Source organism: Aulonocara sp. 'chitande type north' Nkhata Bay, linkage group LG3 (genome assembly GCF_057382095.1).
Source record: "Aulonocara sp. 'chitande type north' Nkhata Bay isolate Kocher_YH1m ecotype deep benthic linkage group LG3, A_spYH_male_GT1.1, whole genome shotgun sequence".
NCBI classification, from domain to species: Eukaryota; Metazoa; Chordata; class Actinopteri; order Cichliformes; family Cichlidae; genus Aulonocara; species Aulonocara sp. 'chitande type north' Nkhata Bay.
The window spans coordinates 8691691-8712243 of record NC_141346.1 but is presented as its reverse complement, the minus strand read 5'-3'; the positions used below and the strand labels follow the sequence as shown (position 1 = coordinate 8712243).

At 43.5% G+C, this 20553-nt stretch overlaps 1 protein-coding gene and 1 pseudogene across 2 annotated transcripts in view; both read right to left on the bottom strand.

The window, feature by feature from the left end:
• LOC147333804 (uncharacterized) overlaps positions 1 to 20553 on the bottom strand; it is a 169495-nt pseudogene that overhangs the window by 110886 nt on the left and 38056 nt on the right. The window lies entirely within an intron of this gene.
• LOC147333806 (uncharacterized) lies at positions 1519 to 3179 on the bottom strand. Its single transcript, XM_086287728.1, has 3 exons — positions 2598 to 3179; positions 1944 to 2045; positions 1519 to 1599 (listed from the first exon to the last, which is right to left on the bottom strand). The coding sequence occupies exons 1-3, from the start codon at positions 3177 to 3179 to the stop codon at positions 1519 to 1521; spliced, it is 765 nt and encodes a 254-aa protein (XP_086143854.1).

Below are 20553 nucleotides of genomic sequence, written 5' to 3'. Positions count from 1 at the left end.
TTCTGCTACTGGGTCCTGCCTGCGCTCGGAACTTCGGTTCATGACACATGCTGAATGCTGTCAGGTGTCTTGAGCTTTCATCAACAAAGCCCTGGTGGTAAGCACTACCCTGGTCGAGTATTGAAAACCATGAATAGCCCCCCAAATTATCCAGCAGGTCTTGGATGCGTGGTAGTGGGTGGCGGTCAGCACTGGTTTTACGGTTGAGGCCCCGAAAGTCAATGCACAAGCGTAAGCTTTTGTCTTTCTTTCGGACACACACCACCGGAGATGAGAAGGGTGATGTGGACTTTCTGATCCGGCCGTTGTCCAGCAAATTCTGAACATATTCTTTTACCTCTTTATACAAAGGTTTGGGGACCGAATTGTAGGATGTCTGGACAGGCGTATCGTCTTTCAGATTAATTTTCAACTGCAAGCTTGGGATGCAACCAATCTCAGAGTCACTTTGGGCAAAAACATCTGACTGTTCATACAACATATCTCTAACTATCTTTTGTTCATCCTCTGTCAGGTAGGACAAATCAATAGGTGGATGCCATCTCTGACCTTCATTGACTTCTGTCTGGTGCTTTTCGTTACCTAGCTGAACTGAACACACTTTTACATTTGTATGGGCTGATGACCCTGCGTCAGCAGAGAGATATTTGACAGGTTTTACTTCAGTCAGCTCTTCCAATGTACCTAAGACTGTTCTTTTGGAGAGAAAAATGTCATGTTTGGTAGGATTCTGAATGGGAATCTTAACAATTTTTGTCAACCCACTGGGGACATCTACCAAAGCTGGGAACAACTCCAAACCCTCAGGGCAGCTGTTCTCTAGATTTGGTTGGAAGAGTCGTGGGCCACCTCTTGGCCATTCTCTGACTCTACACTTTACTTCACAAATCTGTCCTGCAGGAATTATTACACCTTTTTTTCCTGTTCTCACACTACACTCAGGGTCTATTTCATCAGGGGTGGGCATCTGAAGTACTGAAACTAGAGCATCTACTGCACTGCTGCTGACACTTAAAGCTTCTTTGAGGAGCGCAGAAAGGTCAGCCCCACCTCTCTGTTCTTTATTGGTTTTTAGGATTTCAGCTATTACGTTGCTGCCTAAAATAGGACAGTTAAGGTTGTGCTGACTGATAAGCACTCGCACTTGTATGGTGACATGCCCATAGTTCACACTCTGAATTTGAAGTTCCGTGTCTGCCCAACCATCAAATGAAACGTCTGTACCATTAGCTGCCGCTATTTCCAGAGGCTGGTCTGAAAGGAGGGACTCAAGTGGCTTGATCTTAATGTGGGGGATGTTTTTCTCTATCCATGCTATTGATACCATAGTCACTTGGGCCCCTGAATCAAGCAGCATCTTAAGTGGTACTCTATTGATGGCACATGAGACCATACATCTGTTCCCAATAAGCTGTGTAGCGGGTTTCACTGGTGGTGCAGGACTGGGTGCATTTGATCTCACCACACTTGAAGTCTTAGCAAAACTGGTGTGTGCTGGGGACTCCTCGGCTTGTTCGGTCACTGGCAGCCCCTCTCCAGTGACCTCACCCTGTTTCCCGACACCTTACGCCACAGGCCGCCAATAGCCCAGTGTCCTGGCTGGCCACACACAAAGCAGTGGGGGCAGCTCACTTTGCCTTGCTGTACACAATCACCACATCTGCCCCGGTTCTCAGCTGGAGGTGTTGGAGGGTGGTTCAGGGGTGAGCAGGAGTCTCCAGATGTCACACTATCAGTCTGGCTCACCACTTTAGTTAGCTGTCTGGTCAATGAAGACACTTGGGCAGTCAGTTCTCTAATAGCTGCACGGTTAGCCTGTAGCTCAGTGTCAACCTTCGCTTGCTCAGTCAAGTCAGTGGGGGTCCTATGGACTAGAAAAGCGCTATACAAATGCAGGCCATTTACCATTACCATTCAGTGTTAGCAAGCTGAGCGGCACTTACAGTCACAGGTCTGATTTTAGATGCTGTACCCAGTTGCCTCAGTCTCTCAGCTTCCTCACTGGTGGACTTTGTAATCTGTTCAAGCAAAAAGTCGTCACTAACCTGCAAGTCATTAAGAAAAGGTTTGAGGTCTTGTCTCAAATAGTTGTTTTTTTCATTGAACCCTTGATACAGTGTGTGAAGAAATGTGCCCTGCACAAGCTTTTTGTCATAGCTAAAGTCTGCACCAGGCTGCCGTGACTCAAATAGTACACGCTGTTTTAACCCTATAATTCTGTACAAAAACTGCTGTGCACTCTCTTTGTCTTGCTGCTTAGCATTACTTAGCTCTTGAAAGAGTTCAGCGCTATTCTTGTCTCGAATATGAGAGCGGAGAACTTTCTTCAACCCATCAACTGTCAAATCATCTTTGTTGGTTAACATTTCCTTGAGAGTACCAGGCTTCATTATCTTTAGCACGGTTCTGATTATTTCACACTCAGTAAACCCTTCTTGTAACCCCTCATCAATTTGTTTGCACAGACTACTGTAGGACATATCCGAGCCAAGATCTGAAATTTGTCCACCATGCAACTTGAATTCTCTGTGTGGAAACAAAGCTGCCACATCACTGAGACTCAAAACTTGGTCATATCCTCTGGACGGACGACTCACCCTGCCAGGGGAAACCCCAGCGACACTAGGCGCCAGTGACACTGAAGCTGGGATGTTGAAGTTCTTGGTGGGCGTATCAGTGTCTCTTAGCATGGATGAGGGAAAGGTGGGGATGTCTCTGTCCTGCGGTAGAATGGGCTGTGTGTGAGAGTCTGTGTTAGGGTGTGATGGTGGAGTGGGGATGTGGTCAGCTGGCATAGCCAGGTGTCTGTCAGGATGTGTGGGGTCAGTGTGGGGTGAAGTAGGGCACTCCTGCTGCTGGTTAGGAATATCTTCCATCTCAAGCGGCACGGCCAGATGATCTCCAGCCCCTCTGACGTCCGTTGACAGCAGGTCACTCACGATGTCGTCGAGGAGCAAGAGCTGGGCCATACCTTCATCCTCCAACGCTCTCAACTTTTCACCTCTGATGTACTCAACGATCAGGTCATACAGTTCTGGTTCACTTAAGCCATCAAGATTGCGAGTCATGCTGCCATCCTCCACTGAAGAAACAACAGTGCGCAGCTGGATCACACTCAAATCACAAAGTCTTTTCTGGATCTTTACTATCAACAACCGCCGTGGGGTAACAGTGGCCATCTTGACGTTTTGACTGTGACCTGGGCTCCCTGGATGACGCACTCAATGCAGCCTTCCCTGAGACTTTGGACACCAGTTCTGGTCATTTGGCACACACGTCACCACTAGACGATCCCGGACGAGCCCCCAGTTGTTACCGGCACCAGACCTAGGGGAATCTGGACCGGCAGCAAGCGGCACACAGGCTAGAGAGCACTGCGTAGCCAAATATGAGCAACTGTGGATTAATAGAGAGGACACCGAAGTTAGCATCTTGCTCAGGCCGGAGATCATTTATTTCTACATATACACAATACAAATCACACTAGACCATGCATTCTTCCCATAAAATAACAGAGTTCATAAACATAAATAAAGTTACAAAAAGCATTCTCTCAAAAGCAAAATAAATACAAACTAATTCAAAATGACTTTACATACTCACAACTTAAACAAAACACTCACGGTTAAAGCATAACAACATACCAAAATAACCCATCTCACATTCATACAACCTTTCCCCACATTCGCACCATATACGCTATTACTTTTGAACATGGCGTCCCCTGAACGCAACACAACATGGCGGCAGACGACTGCAAACATTGTTTCACCAACAAAAAGCTTTCCCCTTAATACATGTACTCAGTACTGCTTGGCTAACACTAAAACAAACACTACAACACATTTTCTGAAGCCGCAGGTTGCGACTGTCATAGCATATACTTATAGTGCTACGTAGCATTATAGCATTATGTCGATGATACACTAATACTCGTTACAACAAAATGCCACAAAACAACATCATCACTATCATCTCAAAATATAGCCGAACAGTTGTTAATCAACTTACATGACATTTAGAACCAGTTTGGTAACATAAGAGTTTGTTTGTCAGTACCTGTGGATTAATAGAGAGGACACCGAAGTTAGCATCTTGCTCAGGCCGGAGCTCATTTATTTCTGAGCTGCGCAGGTGCAGAGCCTATTGCTAGAGTCTCTCTGGTAGTTCCACAGCAGTGCAAGAGCACCATCTACTGGCATGATGAAATATGACTATGGTCTGGCAACACATAACAATGTCAAAATAATAAACAAAAAATAAGGGGGTAATTGGTTTTCTTACAAAAATAAACATGTAGTTTTTTCAACCTGCTACAGTTGCATGCAAATATCATGTGATCTAAAAGTCAAATATCTGCTGATGGAGCAAAACAAGGCCAGATGTTGAGCAGCTGTATTGCTGCATGTCATCAGTGTCATGGAACGGCTGTGTGCAGGCAGGAGAAGGACCCAAAGTGCAGACTCCGGAGACAGAAAGTAACTCAAAACAGCTTTAATGCTGAACTCTAGTGATGGCCCGCTTGAAGCTGACGCTCCGATGCCTGTGTCAAAAAAAATCAACACACTGCTTCAGAAGCACTGTGTCGAAGCTTGATTCGCTTGGCCAGAGTCACGTGATCAGTGACGTCCGAAGCTTCATTTAGAGCCTAACTGCTTCGGTGTCTGATTCAATGGTTTATAAGTAAGTGAATCATTCGCGGGATTTGTGGTGTTTTGATCAGCGAACCACTGATCATTCCACTGAGAGACTTGAAGCCAGCGAGGAATAGAGGAGGTTCTGTTGTGTGGGAGTATTTTGAGTTGATTTTGATCAGTTGGGTGGGTTTTCCAGTTTTGTGTTCTGGCCGTTTGCTTTTGTTTTGTGCGTGTTTATTTTAACTTATAATGGGAAAAAACTTAAAATGTCAAAAAATCTGCTTCCATAATATAAATATCGTTAAATAACTTTAGAAAAACTTCCACTTGACTCTTTACATGTAATGTTATAAAAATATATATTTTATTGTTTAATTAATCTGAAAATGTTAGTCTGCCAAATGTGCAGCAATTTAATCTATTTATTCTCTTTAGCTGATAGTTGGTGGGGCCCAGGTAGACTGTATAACTGCATCTCTACCAGTTTCTCTGCACTCCAGCCTCTTCTGTTCCATGTGAAGGGATTTTCCTTAATGCAGAAGAAATTATCTCCACGAAAAGGAACAGGTTCATCCATCGCACAGAGGAACAAATTCTCTTCTTAAATAAAAATGAAAAAAGGGTTACCTTAAATGCATCATGTTTTTAATTGGCAAGTTCATAAGCATTTGCCTTTTCCATTTCACAATCAATTCCACCCCCAGGTCAAAAATATGTCTAGGAAAATTTCCCTAATATAATATTATTTATTATATTAGGACCTCACAGCAGAAGCATACTCCATAATGTGTTGTACATTATTATATGTATATTATATGTAACGTGGTATTTTTCAATTATTGTATTTACCAACATCAAGAAGTCACAAGCAAAGAAAGACCACACCATGGTGCATGTTTGAACAAGGAGAGTTTACTGATCAAGATTATTTATTAAACAAATAAACCACATTTTTTTAACCCCCCAAAAATACACGTTCAAAGCAACACAACGGAGGCCCAATATCAGACAGAATTCCACTCTGTGGAGTGGGCAATCATAATGAAGCGGTTGGTTTTATTTTGTGGATTCAAGCTGCTCTTCATATTTTTGGCCACCAGATGTCACCAGAGAGGACTTTGTTGAAAAGCTTCGAGTAATGAACCGTTTTTCAATACAAGCTTCAGTGCTTCAGAAAGCTTCATTTGGCCATCACTACTGAACTCAAAAGGGTAACAAAAACTAAGAAGACACAGACACAGAGCACGCTAAAGGTAGATCGCGACAGAGACACAAAGAAACAGGGCTTAAATACACAGAGGGAGCAATCAGGGAATGGGTAACAGGAGGGAAACACAGCTGGGGCAAATCAGAACTGATGAGACAAGGAAGCGTAATCTGAACACACTGAGATAAGACAGAGACCTTCAAAGTAAAACAGGAAACACATAACACAGACTGAACAAAAGACACAGACTCACATGCAGGCACTGCAACAGAGGGAACAGAGACGTGGGACCAGGGCAGACACACACACTGACTGCACACGGGGATATAGTGGACATGGGAGACAGCAACTAAGGATTACACAGAGACAAACCATAAGACATGACTCTAACAAAAACCCAAAGACTAGAAATTATAAATAATAATAATAATAAACTCAAAAACCCTGGGTCAACGACCCAGGCATCCTAACAATCAGCCCACAGCAGCAGAGACCATGGAGCCAACATGTGAGAAACAAAGCAACACGCTGAACATCTGAACCACAGCAGGAAGTGCGACTCTTTGTAGACATGTGGACAGGAAACACACAGCAGGTCCTGATCAGTAACAGGGTCCAAATACAAACATTTGTTTATCAGCATCTGTATATATGAGCACACAGAGAGCTCAGCTGGACACACACTTCAGTCCTCCATCAAACACAACACACCTACACACTGTTTCCACCAGCTGCAGCACAGTCCAGTCTTTACAGTCAGGGAGGGCTTTTAATTTGAAAGGCACCACACAGGAAGTTTCAGAGGAACAGAAGAAGAACCAAAGGATGGTCTGTGATGTTAAGGTTAGGGTGATCAGCATCAGCTGGAAACATGAAACATATCAAACATGTGAGGAAGAAGCAGCAGCAGCTCACACGTTTACCACAACCACACACAGTCCTCTGAGAGCAGCGTGGCCTCCATCTTTGAAACACACAAACTCAAACGCACAAACTCACTGATTGATTATTGATTGATTGATTTTAAGGGATAAATAATTAAAGTTTATTTATTAAGCTCTTTTCACAGCGGTCACAAAGCGCTTCACACAAAAGGATCAAATAAACATGAACATTAGGTGAAATAAAAGATTCAGTAAGACTGTCACGGTTCTGGGTCCGTTGGACCCAGTATTTTGAGTTTATTATATTTTGGTTTTATTCTGCTTCATGTATTGTTTGAGTTCCATGTATGTATTCCATGTTATTTTGTCTCTCGGTGTCGAGTCTGCGTTCTTGTTTAGTAATTCATGTTTCCTGTTTTATTGTGAAAGTCTTTGTCTTATGTTAGTGTGTGCAGCTTGGTTCCCCCGTCTCATTAGCCCTGATCTCTCCCAGCTGTGTCTCCCTTCTGTTGCCCATTCCCTCATTACTACCCTGTGTATTTAAGCCCTGTGTTTTCCCATGCTCGGTGTTGTGTCGTACCTTCAGATTATGCATGTGTGTTTTTGTGTCAGTGTTTCACGGTCATTGCCATTGCTCAGTTTATGTTTGTTTTCTGCCAGCAAATAAAGCTGAGGTTTTTGAGTTACAGTTCAGTGTCTGAGTCCTGCGCTTGGATCCTCCTCTCCGCCTGCTCGCACACAGAGCCCTGACAGAACGACGCAACCAGTATTGGATCCAGCGGACTCACTGAGGAAGCGCAGCTCCCGTTTTGACGGGACCCGGCTAGCGCTTGGAGGGCCCCCATGCTGCCGTTCCTCGCTAGCAGCCTACCCTTAGGCCCACGTACCTGCTTATTCCCCCCAGATGCCCTGGTCTCACAGAAAACGCTCCAGCCGGTCCCGGGAGGATTACTATGAGACCGCAAGCAATCAGCTTACACCTGCACAAGCTTTTTACAGGATTTTAGGGATTATTATCGTGCCACCTGACTCACCCAGCGTTTCCACATCACAGCAGGAGCAGCCACAGCCGAGTCCTCCCTCGTCACATTCCGCCAGCGCTGCTCCCTCTTCAACAGGGAGGCAGCGAACACGCCGCCAGCACTCACAGCCCCAGCAGGAGCCTGGGATTCTTTTCAAACAACCGCCTAGGGTGAGTGACAGAGTCTCCCTTCAAGTGTAAAGTAAAGTGTGCGTGTTAGTCCCCATAGGGAAATGGTTCCTCTGCATTTAACCCATTCACCCAGTGAAGCAGTGGGCAGCCACCAATGCAGCGCCCAGGGAGCAGTGTGTAGGGACGGCACCTTGCTCAGGGGTACCTCAGGGTAGCCGTTCAGTGGAGTTGAACCCCCGACCTTCCGATCATGGGGCCACCACTCTACCTACTGAGCTATCCCTGCCCTTCATTCACCTTTTGTGCCTAGGGATAAACAGACTGTTTCCCCCAAGGCTGTGAATGCCAGCTTCGTGAACCCTAGAGCTCGTGTTGCTCCTGTTTGGGGAAAATAACAGTATTAGTTTTGAGAACGATTATTTTCCCCCTGGCTCAAGAGACTGTGCTCCTACTGTTCCTTCGGACCCAGGAGTTAGGACTGTTTCGTCTGGAACTCTTTATTCTGGGGCTATGTTTATTCAGTTAACCAATCAGCAGCCATCTTCAGCTCACTCAGCTGACCAGCAACCACCTTCAGTTCAGCTAGCTGCTCAGCAGCCACCTGTAGCTCGCAGAGCCCGTCCAGCCTCAAGTGTCGTCAGCTGGAGGGCCCGAGTCGCCCGTCCAGCCTCAAGTGTCGTCAGCTGGAGGGCCCGAGTCACCCGTCCAGCCTCAAGTGTCGTCAGCTGGGGGTTCGGGTGAACCCAGCCATTGTCCTGCCTCGTCTGCTGGAGGGTCCGAGGAGCCCGTCCAGCCTCATGCCACGTCTGCTGGAGGGTCCGAGGAGCCCGTCCAGCCTCATGCCACGTCTGCTGGCAGGTTCGAGGAGCCCACACAGCACCACGCCTTGTTAGCTGAGGGTCCTAGAGGACCAAGCCAGCACATCCTCACATCTGCTGATGGTCCGGACAGGTCTGTTCAGCCGTCACCTGCTGAATCATCCCCCGTGACTTCTACATAACCGCCTGCAGCATCACCGCCTGCAGCATCACCACCGTCAGGTTCCGCAGCCGTCCCGTCCCGCTGCCGCCTGGTCCAGCCTCTGTCGGGGACGGCCTCCGGAAAGAGTTCATTGCCGCCGTTGGCATCGGTCTTGTTTTGTGTATCTGGACTCTTGCTCCTTGTTTTTTGTTTGGTTTCTGTCCCTCTGTCCTGGACCCACTCTGCCCACCCTGGCCTGGTACTTTGTTTTGTTGTGCTTTTTTTGTTTAGGGCTGAGCCAGCCCTTAGAGGGGGGTACTGTCATGGTTCTGGGTCCGTTGGACCCAGTATTTTGAGTTTATTATATTTTGGTTTTATTCTGCTTCATGTATTGTTTGAGTTCCATGTATGTATTCCATGTTATTTTGTCTCTCAGTGTTGAGTCTGCGTTCTTTTTTAGTAATTCATGTTTTATTGTGAAAGTCTTTGTCTTATTTTAGTGTGTGCAGCTTGGTTCCCCCCGTCTCGTTAGCCCTGATCTCTCCCAGCTGTGTCTTCCTTCTGTTGCCCATTCCCTCATTACTACCCTGTGTATTTAAGCCCTGTGTTTTCCTGTGCTCGGTGTCGCGTCGTACCTTCAGATTATGCCTGTGTGTTTTTGTGTCAGCATTCATCCAATCACACACAACATACAGCATAACCCTGTTATCTCATCACATAATAAGTTTCTTCTCATGTAACTAAATGTGTGCCATGGTAAAACTTCACACACCAGAAACTCACAATCAGCTCACTCATTTAAGACCTCTCATCAGCATTCTGTTTTCTACTCTATGATGCAACCATCTGTCCTCCTATAATATTCAGTCCACTAGTCTATGTATCACTTTCATCTTACTTGGATGAAAGTTGGACAAGATGACAAACAGAATCTCATGCTTAAGATGCTGTCTGGTCTTCATGAGTATCATGTTTTGTGTATGCATATAGGGTTAGTATAGGTAATGCATTTTCTGTACGTTTTTGTGTTCCTCTCTCATCACATTTTCATTATTCTCATCACTGCTTAAAACAACACACATCTCTCTCTCTCTGTTTTTTTTTTAAAACTGTCCTTTTCTCCAAAACAGAAAGTAGCATTACAGCTGTTTCAGACTGAGAAACACCAAACACTCTTCATGCTATCATTCACCAACACAACTATTTTATTTCTTTTTATCCACTGGGCAGGTGATCTGCATAATCACGTCTGCCCCAGCTGGATACCTTTTCACACACACCGTGACGTCAGACACACTCACACTCGCTTCTGCTTAGAGCACAATTTCACTTCATTCGTCAACAATCCACACACCACATGCTGCCCAATAAAAACTTTGCAGTGTATTTCATCCTCTTTCAAGACAGACTTACAGTTAATTCTCCATTACAAGACAACAATCATCCACACTCACGCAGACCACGTCTGGCCCGCACACGCACAACATAGGCCTATCACTTGCGTCTACACGCACAGCTCTCATGGACCTGCGTCCTAAACGCACAGTCTCAGTGACGCATAAGGCCTTTTCTACTCACTGTTCGTGTTGTTTCCATTCATGGGAATCACCATCCATCCCCAGGGGAGTTTAGGCGCAAATTGTCCGGCCTGGTAGCAAAGCAAAGTACTAGGGCTTTGGTCAATCGTCCCAGACGATGGCTGCTAGCAGACTGCGGTGGCGTCCTCTCCCTCTCCTCGGTGGATGCGATGTGTTAGGATCCCGCTCCGAAGGACCAAATAATGTTGGGTCTAAACTCAGACCCCGCTGTATCCAGGACTCATTCCCGTGAAAGAAAAACAAGACAACAGCGATCGATCGTTTCACTTGCAAGGGAGGTCTTGTCGGTATCTCAGCTCATCACAAATGACCCCGACTACGACCTCCGCTTGCGGCCTTTTATTGACAACGTTCACATAATAAACAATAGTTTACAACACGTACCTTCCCCACGTAACCCCCCTTGGTTACAAAGACAAGGCACTGTGTGTGTGGTGTGTGTGTGTGTGTGTGTGTGTGTGTGTGTGTGTGTGTGTGTGTTACCTCCTGCTGACCAAAGGGTCATAAACGCAGGAGCAACATCACAAAAAACAGATCTTCCAGATAGGATGTATCTGCAATAAAATACTACAGCCCCCCACCCAGAATCTCGAGAATCTGGGGGTAAGGACAGTGGAATTTCTTTCATCAGAGTTGGCAAGCATAGAAATGACAACATTTAACAATTCACTCTAACAATAAGCTTGAGGTTTGTGTCTACTTGAATTGATAAATGTGCCTTTGGATCGATATGATTTCTGCTTATATGTCAAGGTTAGTGCTGTGGCAAGCAAGATGAGGACCCAAATGCAGGACTCACAAGACACAGGGGGATAGGGAGGCAGCTGTATTAGTGTAGCAAGCCATTCAAATATAAAAGCCCCAATAACCAAAACTCAGGAAACTAGGAACTAGAAACGTGGAACTAAAGCTAGGAAATTGGAAAACTAAGACAGACAACTTGGAATTACGTGGCGCTCTGCAGAAACACACAGCAACGAAGGATAATGATGTGACAATGGACAGAGGAAAACACAGGGTTTTAACACACCAGAGAGTGATGAGGCAATGGGACACAGGCGGGAAACACAGGTGGGACCAATCTGACAAAATGAGGCAGGGCGGAAGAAAAATTGAAAACTGAACCCAGGACACAAGACTGTCAAAGTAAAACAGGAAACATAAGAGAGGCACGGGAGAATGTGAGGAATGAGGAAGCTGTGAAATTTCAGTCAGAAGATCTAGAGTGATTTAGAAGATTTTGAGTGATAAATGCTGGTGTGTTTTATTTTTTTCCATTTTGGTGTGTGAGGTTTTAATTTTTATAATAGTTTTTTCTTTTAGTTTAAGGCTGAATAAGCAGTTACTGGGTGTTGTCTACTTTCTCTTTCTGATTCTAAAAAGCATGTTTCATAAAATCCTCTTAGGGAAGCGTATTTTAAGTGATTCTAAGTGGGTGAATGTTGTGAGTACTGGACTTGAGTGATTCTGTGATTTGTACAAAATAATAAATAAGTAATAATAACACTACGTAGGTTCATAGTGCGGGAAAAAGAGGAAGTCTGAGAGAAGAGAGTGTGTGTGTCAAACAGCAAGTCTGAATATAGCTTGTGAGCTGGTGAGAGACGTTGCAACATGAAAACAGAGGAATTAGAGACTGAATGTCTTAAGAAAAAGTAATAAAATGATATTAATTACATGTTTTAGTGTGTCAATTGTAGGAATGTTTAGCTGATTTAGAGTTTAGAAACGTGTAAACATAGAATGTCGAACTATTGTAGAGATACTGATACTGCCCTTAATATAATAAAGGGCTCATTGTGTTGTGAACTTAGGAGTAGATTGTAGGAGACCCCTCCCCCACTTGAACTGTGAAAGTAAAACAGAGAGGAGTTAATGCTGAGTGGAATTTCCCCAGAGGATGTTTGGGTGGGGGTCTCAACATTTGTAACTGGATAACTGTGGTCTGGAAGGGAGATGGGTTTTTATGACCTCTAGGGAGTCACCTACCCCCACAGTGTTTTAACTGTCACACACACACACACATCCACACACACACTCACTCATGTGCACTCACACATACACACAGGTATACGTACACAGTCACACACGAGCACTCATATAGACACGCGGGAACGCGCACATGTAGGCATTTACAGGTTCGTACACACACAAGTGAAAGTATGTAAACATAGTACGTAGTTTTATGGCACCTTGTAGAGGGTTTAGAAGGGGGGTCACTGATACAAAACTGCATGTAACAGACAAAGAAGTTGAGATCTGCAGAGGAGTTCCGGGGTCCTGTACATCTCCCTTCTAGAAGGTGTAATCAATAGGTATAATCAATAAGTGTGATCAATGAGTGTGGATTAATAAAAGTGTTGTGAATTGACTACTGAGTCCCCGGTGTTCTTTCTGGAGGCCTGAGGAATCTACGAACCGGGTGAAACTGTGGAAAGGTAACACAATACAGGTGGAGTCTTCTCAACCTCAAAACATGAGTGCAGCGGCAAAAGGAGAGATTAACAGAATTGGGATGAGAAACAGGCCAGCCTTTGGCTTAAAATTTTACAGCTTGACCTCTCAATTTGTCCCAATCCTACGAAGAAGTTTAAAGGACAGTCGATCTCCTGATGAAGACAGACAGAACACCATGGACTTGAAGAGTTAACAGCAGGCAAAAGTCAGTGCAACTGACCTATAACACTGAAGGGTCAAGCAACAGCATGTATGAATACCACTGATGGAACATGAGCTTTGAATGACAAGCTGGAAACTTGACAAGTGACATGACTGTTTGAAGGCACTGAACGGGATATTTGCCAAGCTGGGAGTTGACCTACAAGAAAAGACTGAAAAGATCAACGGAGAAGAAACAGAGAAGAAGAAACAGCTGAGTTGGGCCTGTTATTACCTGTTATTACCTGCTGGAGATTTGAAGATTTGAAGGCCACACAGGACACTGTGAGAAGAGGGACAGGGACCAGTGAGAGGTAAAGCTCGGACGAGCTCGAGTGTAGTGATGTTCGATTCGTGAACGAATCGTTCAATACTCGAGAATCACTTTACTGACTCGTGAGTCATGATTCACAAGCCCAACTGACTCACTGACTCATCCCTGTTGCTGTTAGCAAACTAATTCCACTAGTAGAAATATATCTAGCTTATAATTAAAATTGTGGGGGGGGGGGGGGGGAAATAACAGCCAGTTTCGTAACAAAAGCATTTGTGCTCTGAACTGGAAGAAAAACCCCTGAGTAGAAGCTCACATCAAGAAAATAGCTCCTCGGTTCACAGTAGCATCGCGCTGCTAACATGCTAACAGCACATTTGAGCTACTCACCCCCTCCCTTCCTGTGCTGAATCGTAAGCATAAGCGAATCACTCAGGACTCGCTCACCCCCTCCCTCCTGTGCTGAATCAAAGAGCGAATGAATCACTCAGGACTCACTAACCCCCTCCCTCCTGTGCTGAATCAAAGAGCGAGCGAACGAATCACTCAGGACTCACTAACCCCCTCCCTCCTGTGCTGAATCAAAGAGCGAACGAATCACTCAGGACTCACTCACCCCCTCCCTCCTGTGCTGAATCAAAGAGCGAGCGAACGAATCACTCAGGACTCACTAACGAATCACTCAGGACTCACTAACCCCCTCCCTCCTGTGCTGAATCATAGAGCGAGCGAACGAATCACTCACTCACCCCCTCCCTCCTGGCTCACAGCTTCTTCTTCTTCTTCTTGGTTGGCAACCAATTTTAAGGCGCATTACCGCCCCCTGGCTCACAGCGCAGTGGACATTTAGATGAGAAAATATATATTTGACACACTTAAGGAAAATACTAATAAAATACAAATAAACAAAATAAATGTTTATTAAGCAATTTTGATAAGAAATTGCTTAATTTTAGAAATGTTTTTGGGGTTTTTTTATCATTCATCTTAGCAGTGGGATTTACATGAAAAGAGAAACAAATTAAGTTTGAGTGAAAATGTAAAATTTTTGCGCTCTCTGGTCAACTGACTCAGTGAATCAAATGACTCAAAACACCCGATTCACTTTGGTGAATGACTCAATAACACTCGATTCAGTAAAAAGAATCAAATTTACCATCACTACTCGAGTGCGAAAATACAGGATATAATTGGATTGAAAATGGAAGCTGAATCATGGAGGTTTAGGATTGTCCACAACATCAAAAAAAAGAGGCAAAGAGGCATGAATTAAACCTGATTATAAAATACACATGCAATGAAGAAGCAGCTTCAATTAATATTACCACATAACATAAATGCAATGAAGAACACGCTTACACTTATAGACATGACATGAATTGGTATTTCTGACCGGAGAGAGAGAAGCGGGTCGGTTAAGCACTCATGATCTGGATCGATTTTCCACATGCAGCGGTCGGAAGAAAGTTATAGGTTAATATCATTAGAAATGTTCAGGCCAAGTTTTTGGTTGAATTGTTTACAGCGCCATGTGTTACTAAACCTCACCAGCAAGCTCTCACCCCTGGCTGAAGACAAGGAATGCAGTTCCAAAGAGCAATAACATGGATGAGAAAAAGAAAGCTAAGCTCAAAAGCTCTTTGCCCGAAAATCAAACTTGCAGCGTAACATCTCACAGTCCATGTCCACACTGGGGACTCAACCTGAGAAGGATTCATCTCTGAGTGGCAGCCGCTCATCTTGCCTCCTCAGTATCAACTCTCCTGATGTTAAGAAGAAATGCAAATTGGGACTGTTGAGGTTCAAATATTGAGGAAGGAGAGTACAAACAACCAGGTCCAGAAGATCTTGGTCAAACAATTGATTTTAATGAATACACGCGTGGGAAGACCAGTCCGTACGCAGACAGGGTTTGATCTTCAACTTAATCAAAGCATACACAGATTTTTATAGCATCAGGGTTTGAATTAATGACGCCCCTTCATACGTCACAGACAGAATATATACATACGTCAAATCAAAACCACAATGACTTTTAACACAGTTTAAAAGAACATTGTCTTCTATCTCGTCTGGAACACGAGCCCCACATCCTGCCAGACGCTGTTCCTCTTTCTTGCAGAGACAACAAGAAACTGTTCCTCTTTCACAGTTGCGAGTAAACATAACTAACCTCTCACCTATAAATTATTCCCTCTAACTCAGTGTGTGTGTGTTTGTGTGTGTGTGTGTGTATGTGTCGTCCTCAAATGCTCTCTTATCACACCCGTTGCACTTCTGACCTTTCACCAGAACAGAGGCTCATCCTTATGTGTAACAACCTAACTGAAACTATATGTACTATATTGAATAAATGTTTTAATCAAGAACCTCTACTAAAAGCTTAATAAAAGAATATAAAAGTATACCAGACAATTTGAATAACCTAGTAATTCAAATAGCCTCGTCTAACCAGCTCCTCAGAATAACTTAGACTCTGCTCTCGGTTTCATTTCTACAAAGCCTGCAACTTCCTGTCAGCCTGCAACTTAATCTTTCTGAAAGACACACACTGTTTAAACATCTGAATGCAATATCAATGCTGCCGATTATATTATTAATGCAATAGTAATGTTGATGATTATTAACAATAGCAGTAAAATAATTTCCCTGCTCTCCACAGGACACAAACGAACCGGCAGCTCTGACAGCAAGGTGTCTTTGGGTCCTTTCTCACTGATGGGCCACTCTAAGCAGAGCAACAGCGACCTGAACAACCTGTGCATTAACGGCAGCCATGTGTACACAGAGGAGACCAAACCCAAGAGTGGATTCTGTCTCGGAAGGAGAACTGCCTGGTACTGGACAGTTGAAGTGAGAGAGGACAACAGAGTGAGAGGAGGAGGTGGAGAACACAGAGGAATGCTGTTATTTAATGTGGGAAATCAAAATTTGGGAAAGAGAAAACTGACTGCTCAAGTTGGAAAATTGTGAAGGAGTCTGACACACTGCAAAAAGAAACATATACAAACTCACACACAAACAGAAAATGCATTGCACTTAGAAATACAAGAGAGCTCATGAAGACTAGACAGCATGTTGAGCATGTGAGTCTGTTTATCATCTTGTCCAAATCGCTTAGTGTGGAGCAGTTTTTAGAATAGCGGATTAGAAGTGCTCTTGTACAGATGGATCAAAAAAAAAGTGATCACTGTAGAAAGAAATAAAATAATTTAATAAGGTGGTAATGTTTAAACATGTCTCGGGACAGGAAAAGAAGAAGAGGAACTTGGGTTTCCTGTCTGACTGAAGGAGTGAAGCTTGCACTGGAGGAGACACTGTGACTGTGTGGCGTTTAACAAGATTTTCTGTGTATTGAGCAGGTGAAATTATGTCAGTTGACCTGAGAGTGTCAGGACCCTGAAGAACTTGTGGCAAAACTTTTGTGTGTTTAAGATTTTTGAGGTTGTTGTTGTAGTGATGGGTTGATTCGGTTAGTTTGCTTTGGGTGTTCTTCTTATTTTAATAGAGGGAGTTTCATTGAACACGGACATGTCTAAGAGGGGCCCATTATTTTTGTAAAAGTGCACTTACAGAAAACCTGGCAGGTGATTTTGTTTTGTGCTTTGATGAGCAAATAATCAGCTCTCTCTTTTTTCTCATTTTTAGTAAGTAAGTAAGTAAAACTTTATTTATATAGCACCTTTCAAGATAAAAATCACAAAGTGCTTCACAGAAGCTAAAACCTAAAAATAAAAATCAACCAAAAGCAAGTTTAAAAAGATGGGTTTTTAGCTGTTTTTTAAAAGCGACCACGGAGTCCACAGATCTCAGGCTCAAAGGGAGAGAGTTCCATAATCTGGGGGCCACAGTTCCAAAAGCTTTGTCGCCTTTTGTTTTCAGCCTCGTGTGTTGGACAGCAAGCAAGCCCTGGTCACATGACCTCAGGGACCTGCTGGGAATGTATGGATGTAAAAGTTCACTTGGTTGGTGCTTGTCCATGCAGAGCCCTGAAAGTCAAGGTCAAAACCTTAAACTGGATTCTGAATTTAACGGGGAGCCAGTGCAGCTGAATCAGCAGGGGTGTGACATGGGAAAACTTGGAGGACTTGGTCAGAAGCTTTGCAGCAGCGTTCTGAACAACTTGCAGACGCTCCAAAGAGGCTTTACATAAACAAGTAAACAAAGAATTACAATAGTCCAGACGAGATGAAACAAATGCATGAATGACAATTTCTAATTCGGAGCGCGATACAATGGGACTCAGCTTAGCAATGTTTCTCAAGTGATAAAAACAGGAGCGAACCAAAGATTTTACATGGGCATCCAAAGTCAGAGCTGAGTCAATACTAACACCAAGGCTCCTGATAGACGGTTTTGCAAATGTAGCAAGTGGACCCAAGTTTTCCATAACACTAGGTACAACATTTTTAGGAGCACAAACAAGAACTTCAGTCTTCTCCTCATTTAGTTGAAGAAAGTTTCCAGCCATCCAACATCTAATGGAGTCTATGCACTTGTGCAAAATCTGTAGCTTGGAAACATCATGGGCCTTAAAGGAGATATATACCTGAATATCATCTGCATAGCAGTGATACGAAATGTCCTTAAAAATGCTCAATAAGTGTTGAAGAGGAAGTAAATACAGTAAGAACAATAAAGGCCCCAAAACTGAACCTTGTGGCACACCATAGGCAGGAAAAGTAAGGAAGCCCGAGACCGAACGGAACCAACCAGAGAAAGGAGAAGAACGGAGCATAAAGACACCTAGTTGTTTACATTGCAAAGAAGATCAAAAGCTTGTTAGACACAGGTTATAATGGGAGCATAAAAGTAATGAGAGGGACTTTAGGAATAGTTGCAGGATTTATATGTTATGTAAATTGCCCAAACACAGTGTTCAGGCCGGATATGCGCTACCCGTTAAAGGGGGCGAAGAAACCAGGCTTAAGTTTTAAAGATGAAACGGTTTAACTAGAGGATGTTTCCAAAGGTTGACAAAATAATCTAGGACCCTTTACCAGGAAAAGCTAATTCTATCTTTTGGGAGTTTACAGTGAGCTCTGAGGGAAGTAAGGAGTGGTTTTAAACTAGTTGAAAAGGGGGTGAAGGAAGTAGATTTAGGGCAGCTCACAGCCTGGCATAGATGCAAGGTGCTGTCTCACAGCTTGATTTAATTGTTTGATTTATTTTTATGACAAAATAATAAGGAAACATTGAAAACATACAACCCATTGAGGGGTAAGATAGGGTTGGGCAATTGAAAGGTTTTGTTTGTTTAACATAATCTCTTTGGTTATATTTTAGCTTTTAACATGGAACACGCCTGTCTGGACCTTCTCTCCTGATGCTACCCCGTCAAAAAATCCTTATCCATAGAGATTGTTTCAGCTCCCAAACAGACAAAAACAAACTAAAAGCCAGCAATAAACAACTTAAACAATCACAAAGAAAGAACAACACAGAATCCACATCTGAACCAAAGATTAAAACAGTGAAATGTGGATTATTAAATATTAGGTCTCTCTCGTAAAAGTCTCTGTTATCTCACCCCAACCGGTCGCAGCAGATGGCCCCGCCCCTCCCTGAGCCTGGTTCTGCCAGAGGTTTCTTCCTGTTAAAAGGGAGTTTTTCCTTCCCACTGTCGCCAAAGTGCTTGTTCACAGGGGGTCATATGATTGTTGGGTTTTTCTCTATACCTATTAAGCGCCTTGAGGCGACTTTTGTTGTGATTTGGCGCTATATAAATAAAATTGAATTGGATTGTATTTAAGTAAACTTAATGTGCTAAATTAGGAATTAGTTCATTCCTCAAGTGAGAAATGAAAAAGGGGGACTGTTAGGGATAAGAGAAATATTTTTTAATGTGTATCTGCTCATTATATTGTTTTATGTACTTTAATAAAGGCTTGTAGAGCAAGGCCACTTTTAACTCACAAACTAAGTGCTCAGCCAGACTGAAAAACAGGAAGTTTTAGTGCACAGCCATATTAATAGATAAGACACTGAAATGAGGAACTTGCCATATAAGCAATGTTTGAGACTGTGTGATGTGTAAAGTACCAAAATAACACCTATATGAAGCACAGTTTATGATTCTAATGTTAGAGAGCTCTTGCAACTGGCGTTTGAGCTGTGCAGAGGTCTCTCTCTTCCGGAAGATGATTGAATAAAAGAAATATCAATATTTTAACACACTATGAGTCGGTTTTCTCTGTTCTGTCATGGGGACAAATGAATCGGGGTTTAATAGCCTTTACCCTCAAACTGCAACATCAGGTTTCAGTATTTACAGTTGGATGTTGGAGCTGTAGCATAAAAAAAACTAACAGGTCATTTCATTTTGTTTATGTTTGCTTACACAGCTGAAGGACATCAGGGTGATGAGGACAGTCACTCCTGATTATTCACAGTGTGCAATGTTGTTGGTGTGCAAAAGTGTGTTGGAATGGTGATGTAACCGAGTGAAAAGTAACTGCCTTTATAAACCTGAAAAGAAAAAAAACACACAAAGTTAAACAACAAGTCAGTTTGATAACCACAAATCATGTCTCTTAGTTCTCCTAATGATTATGTTTAACACGTCCACCTCCACTGAAATCAAAGCTCAGTGTAAATGGAGCTTTGGAAAGGATGAAAGAAAAAAGGGAAAGGGACCTGAAGGAAGCCTCACTTTTCACATCAGAGTCTGTTTGTCAGGAACTTCAAGTATGTTGATAAATGAACTCGGCTGCTGCTCCTGCTGAGCCCCTCCCACCTGTCTTGTTTCAGGTGGAGTCCCGCCTCCTTCCAGGAAGCAGGTTACCCGTGTGTCCGTGTTTAGTGTCCAGGTGTGGAGTGGAGCTTGTTGTTGGTGTGTGTGTGAAGAAACTGTAAGTTTGCTTTGTTTCCTCCTTTAACAGTTTGACTGTTTGTTTCTTTTGATGTTTGGACCTGATGTTCAGCTCTTATTTCAGGACAAACTTTGATCACTCTTGTGTTTGAAGACAAATCTACATGATAATAGATTATTGATTGACTGAATCCACACTGGTTAGCAGTCAGTAACTCTGCATAAAAACACCGGTTACTGTGATGAACAGTTTAAATTGATCAGTATGAAACTTTAGACACATCAGACGCTGATCCGTGATCTGATGGAACATTGTTCTGCCCTTTAACTGGAAACAATTAGATAAAATCAGTTTGTTCTTAAGAAGTTGA

Excerpts from the sequence above, each read along its gene's own strand:
- LOC147333806 (XM_086287728.1), bottom strand. The coding sequence starts at position 3,179 with ATGGCCACTGTTACCCCACGGCGGTTGTTGATAGTAAAGATCCAGAAA. Across the intron at positions 2,046-2,597 it reads CTGGGGTTTCCCCTGGCAGG|GTTAGTGACGACTTTTTGCT; the intron begins GTGAGTCGTCCG and ends AATGACTTGCAG. Across the intron at positions 1,600-1,943 it reads CTAAAATCAGACCTGTGACT|CCAGGACACTGGGCTATTGG; the intron begins GTAAGTGCCGCT and ends GTGTGTGGCCAG.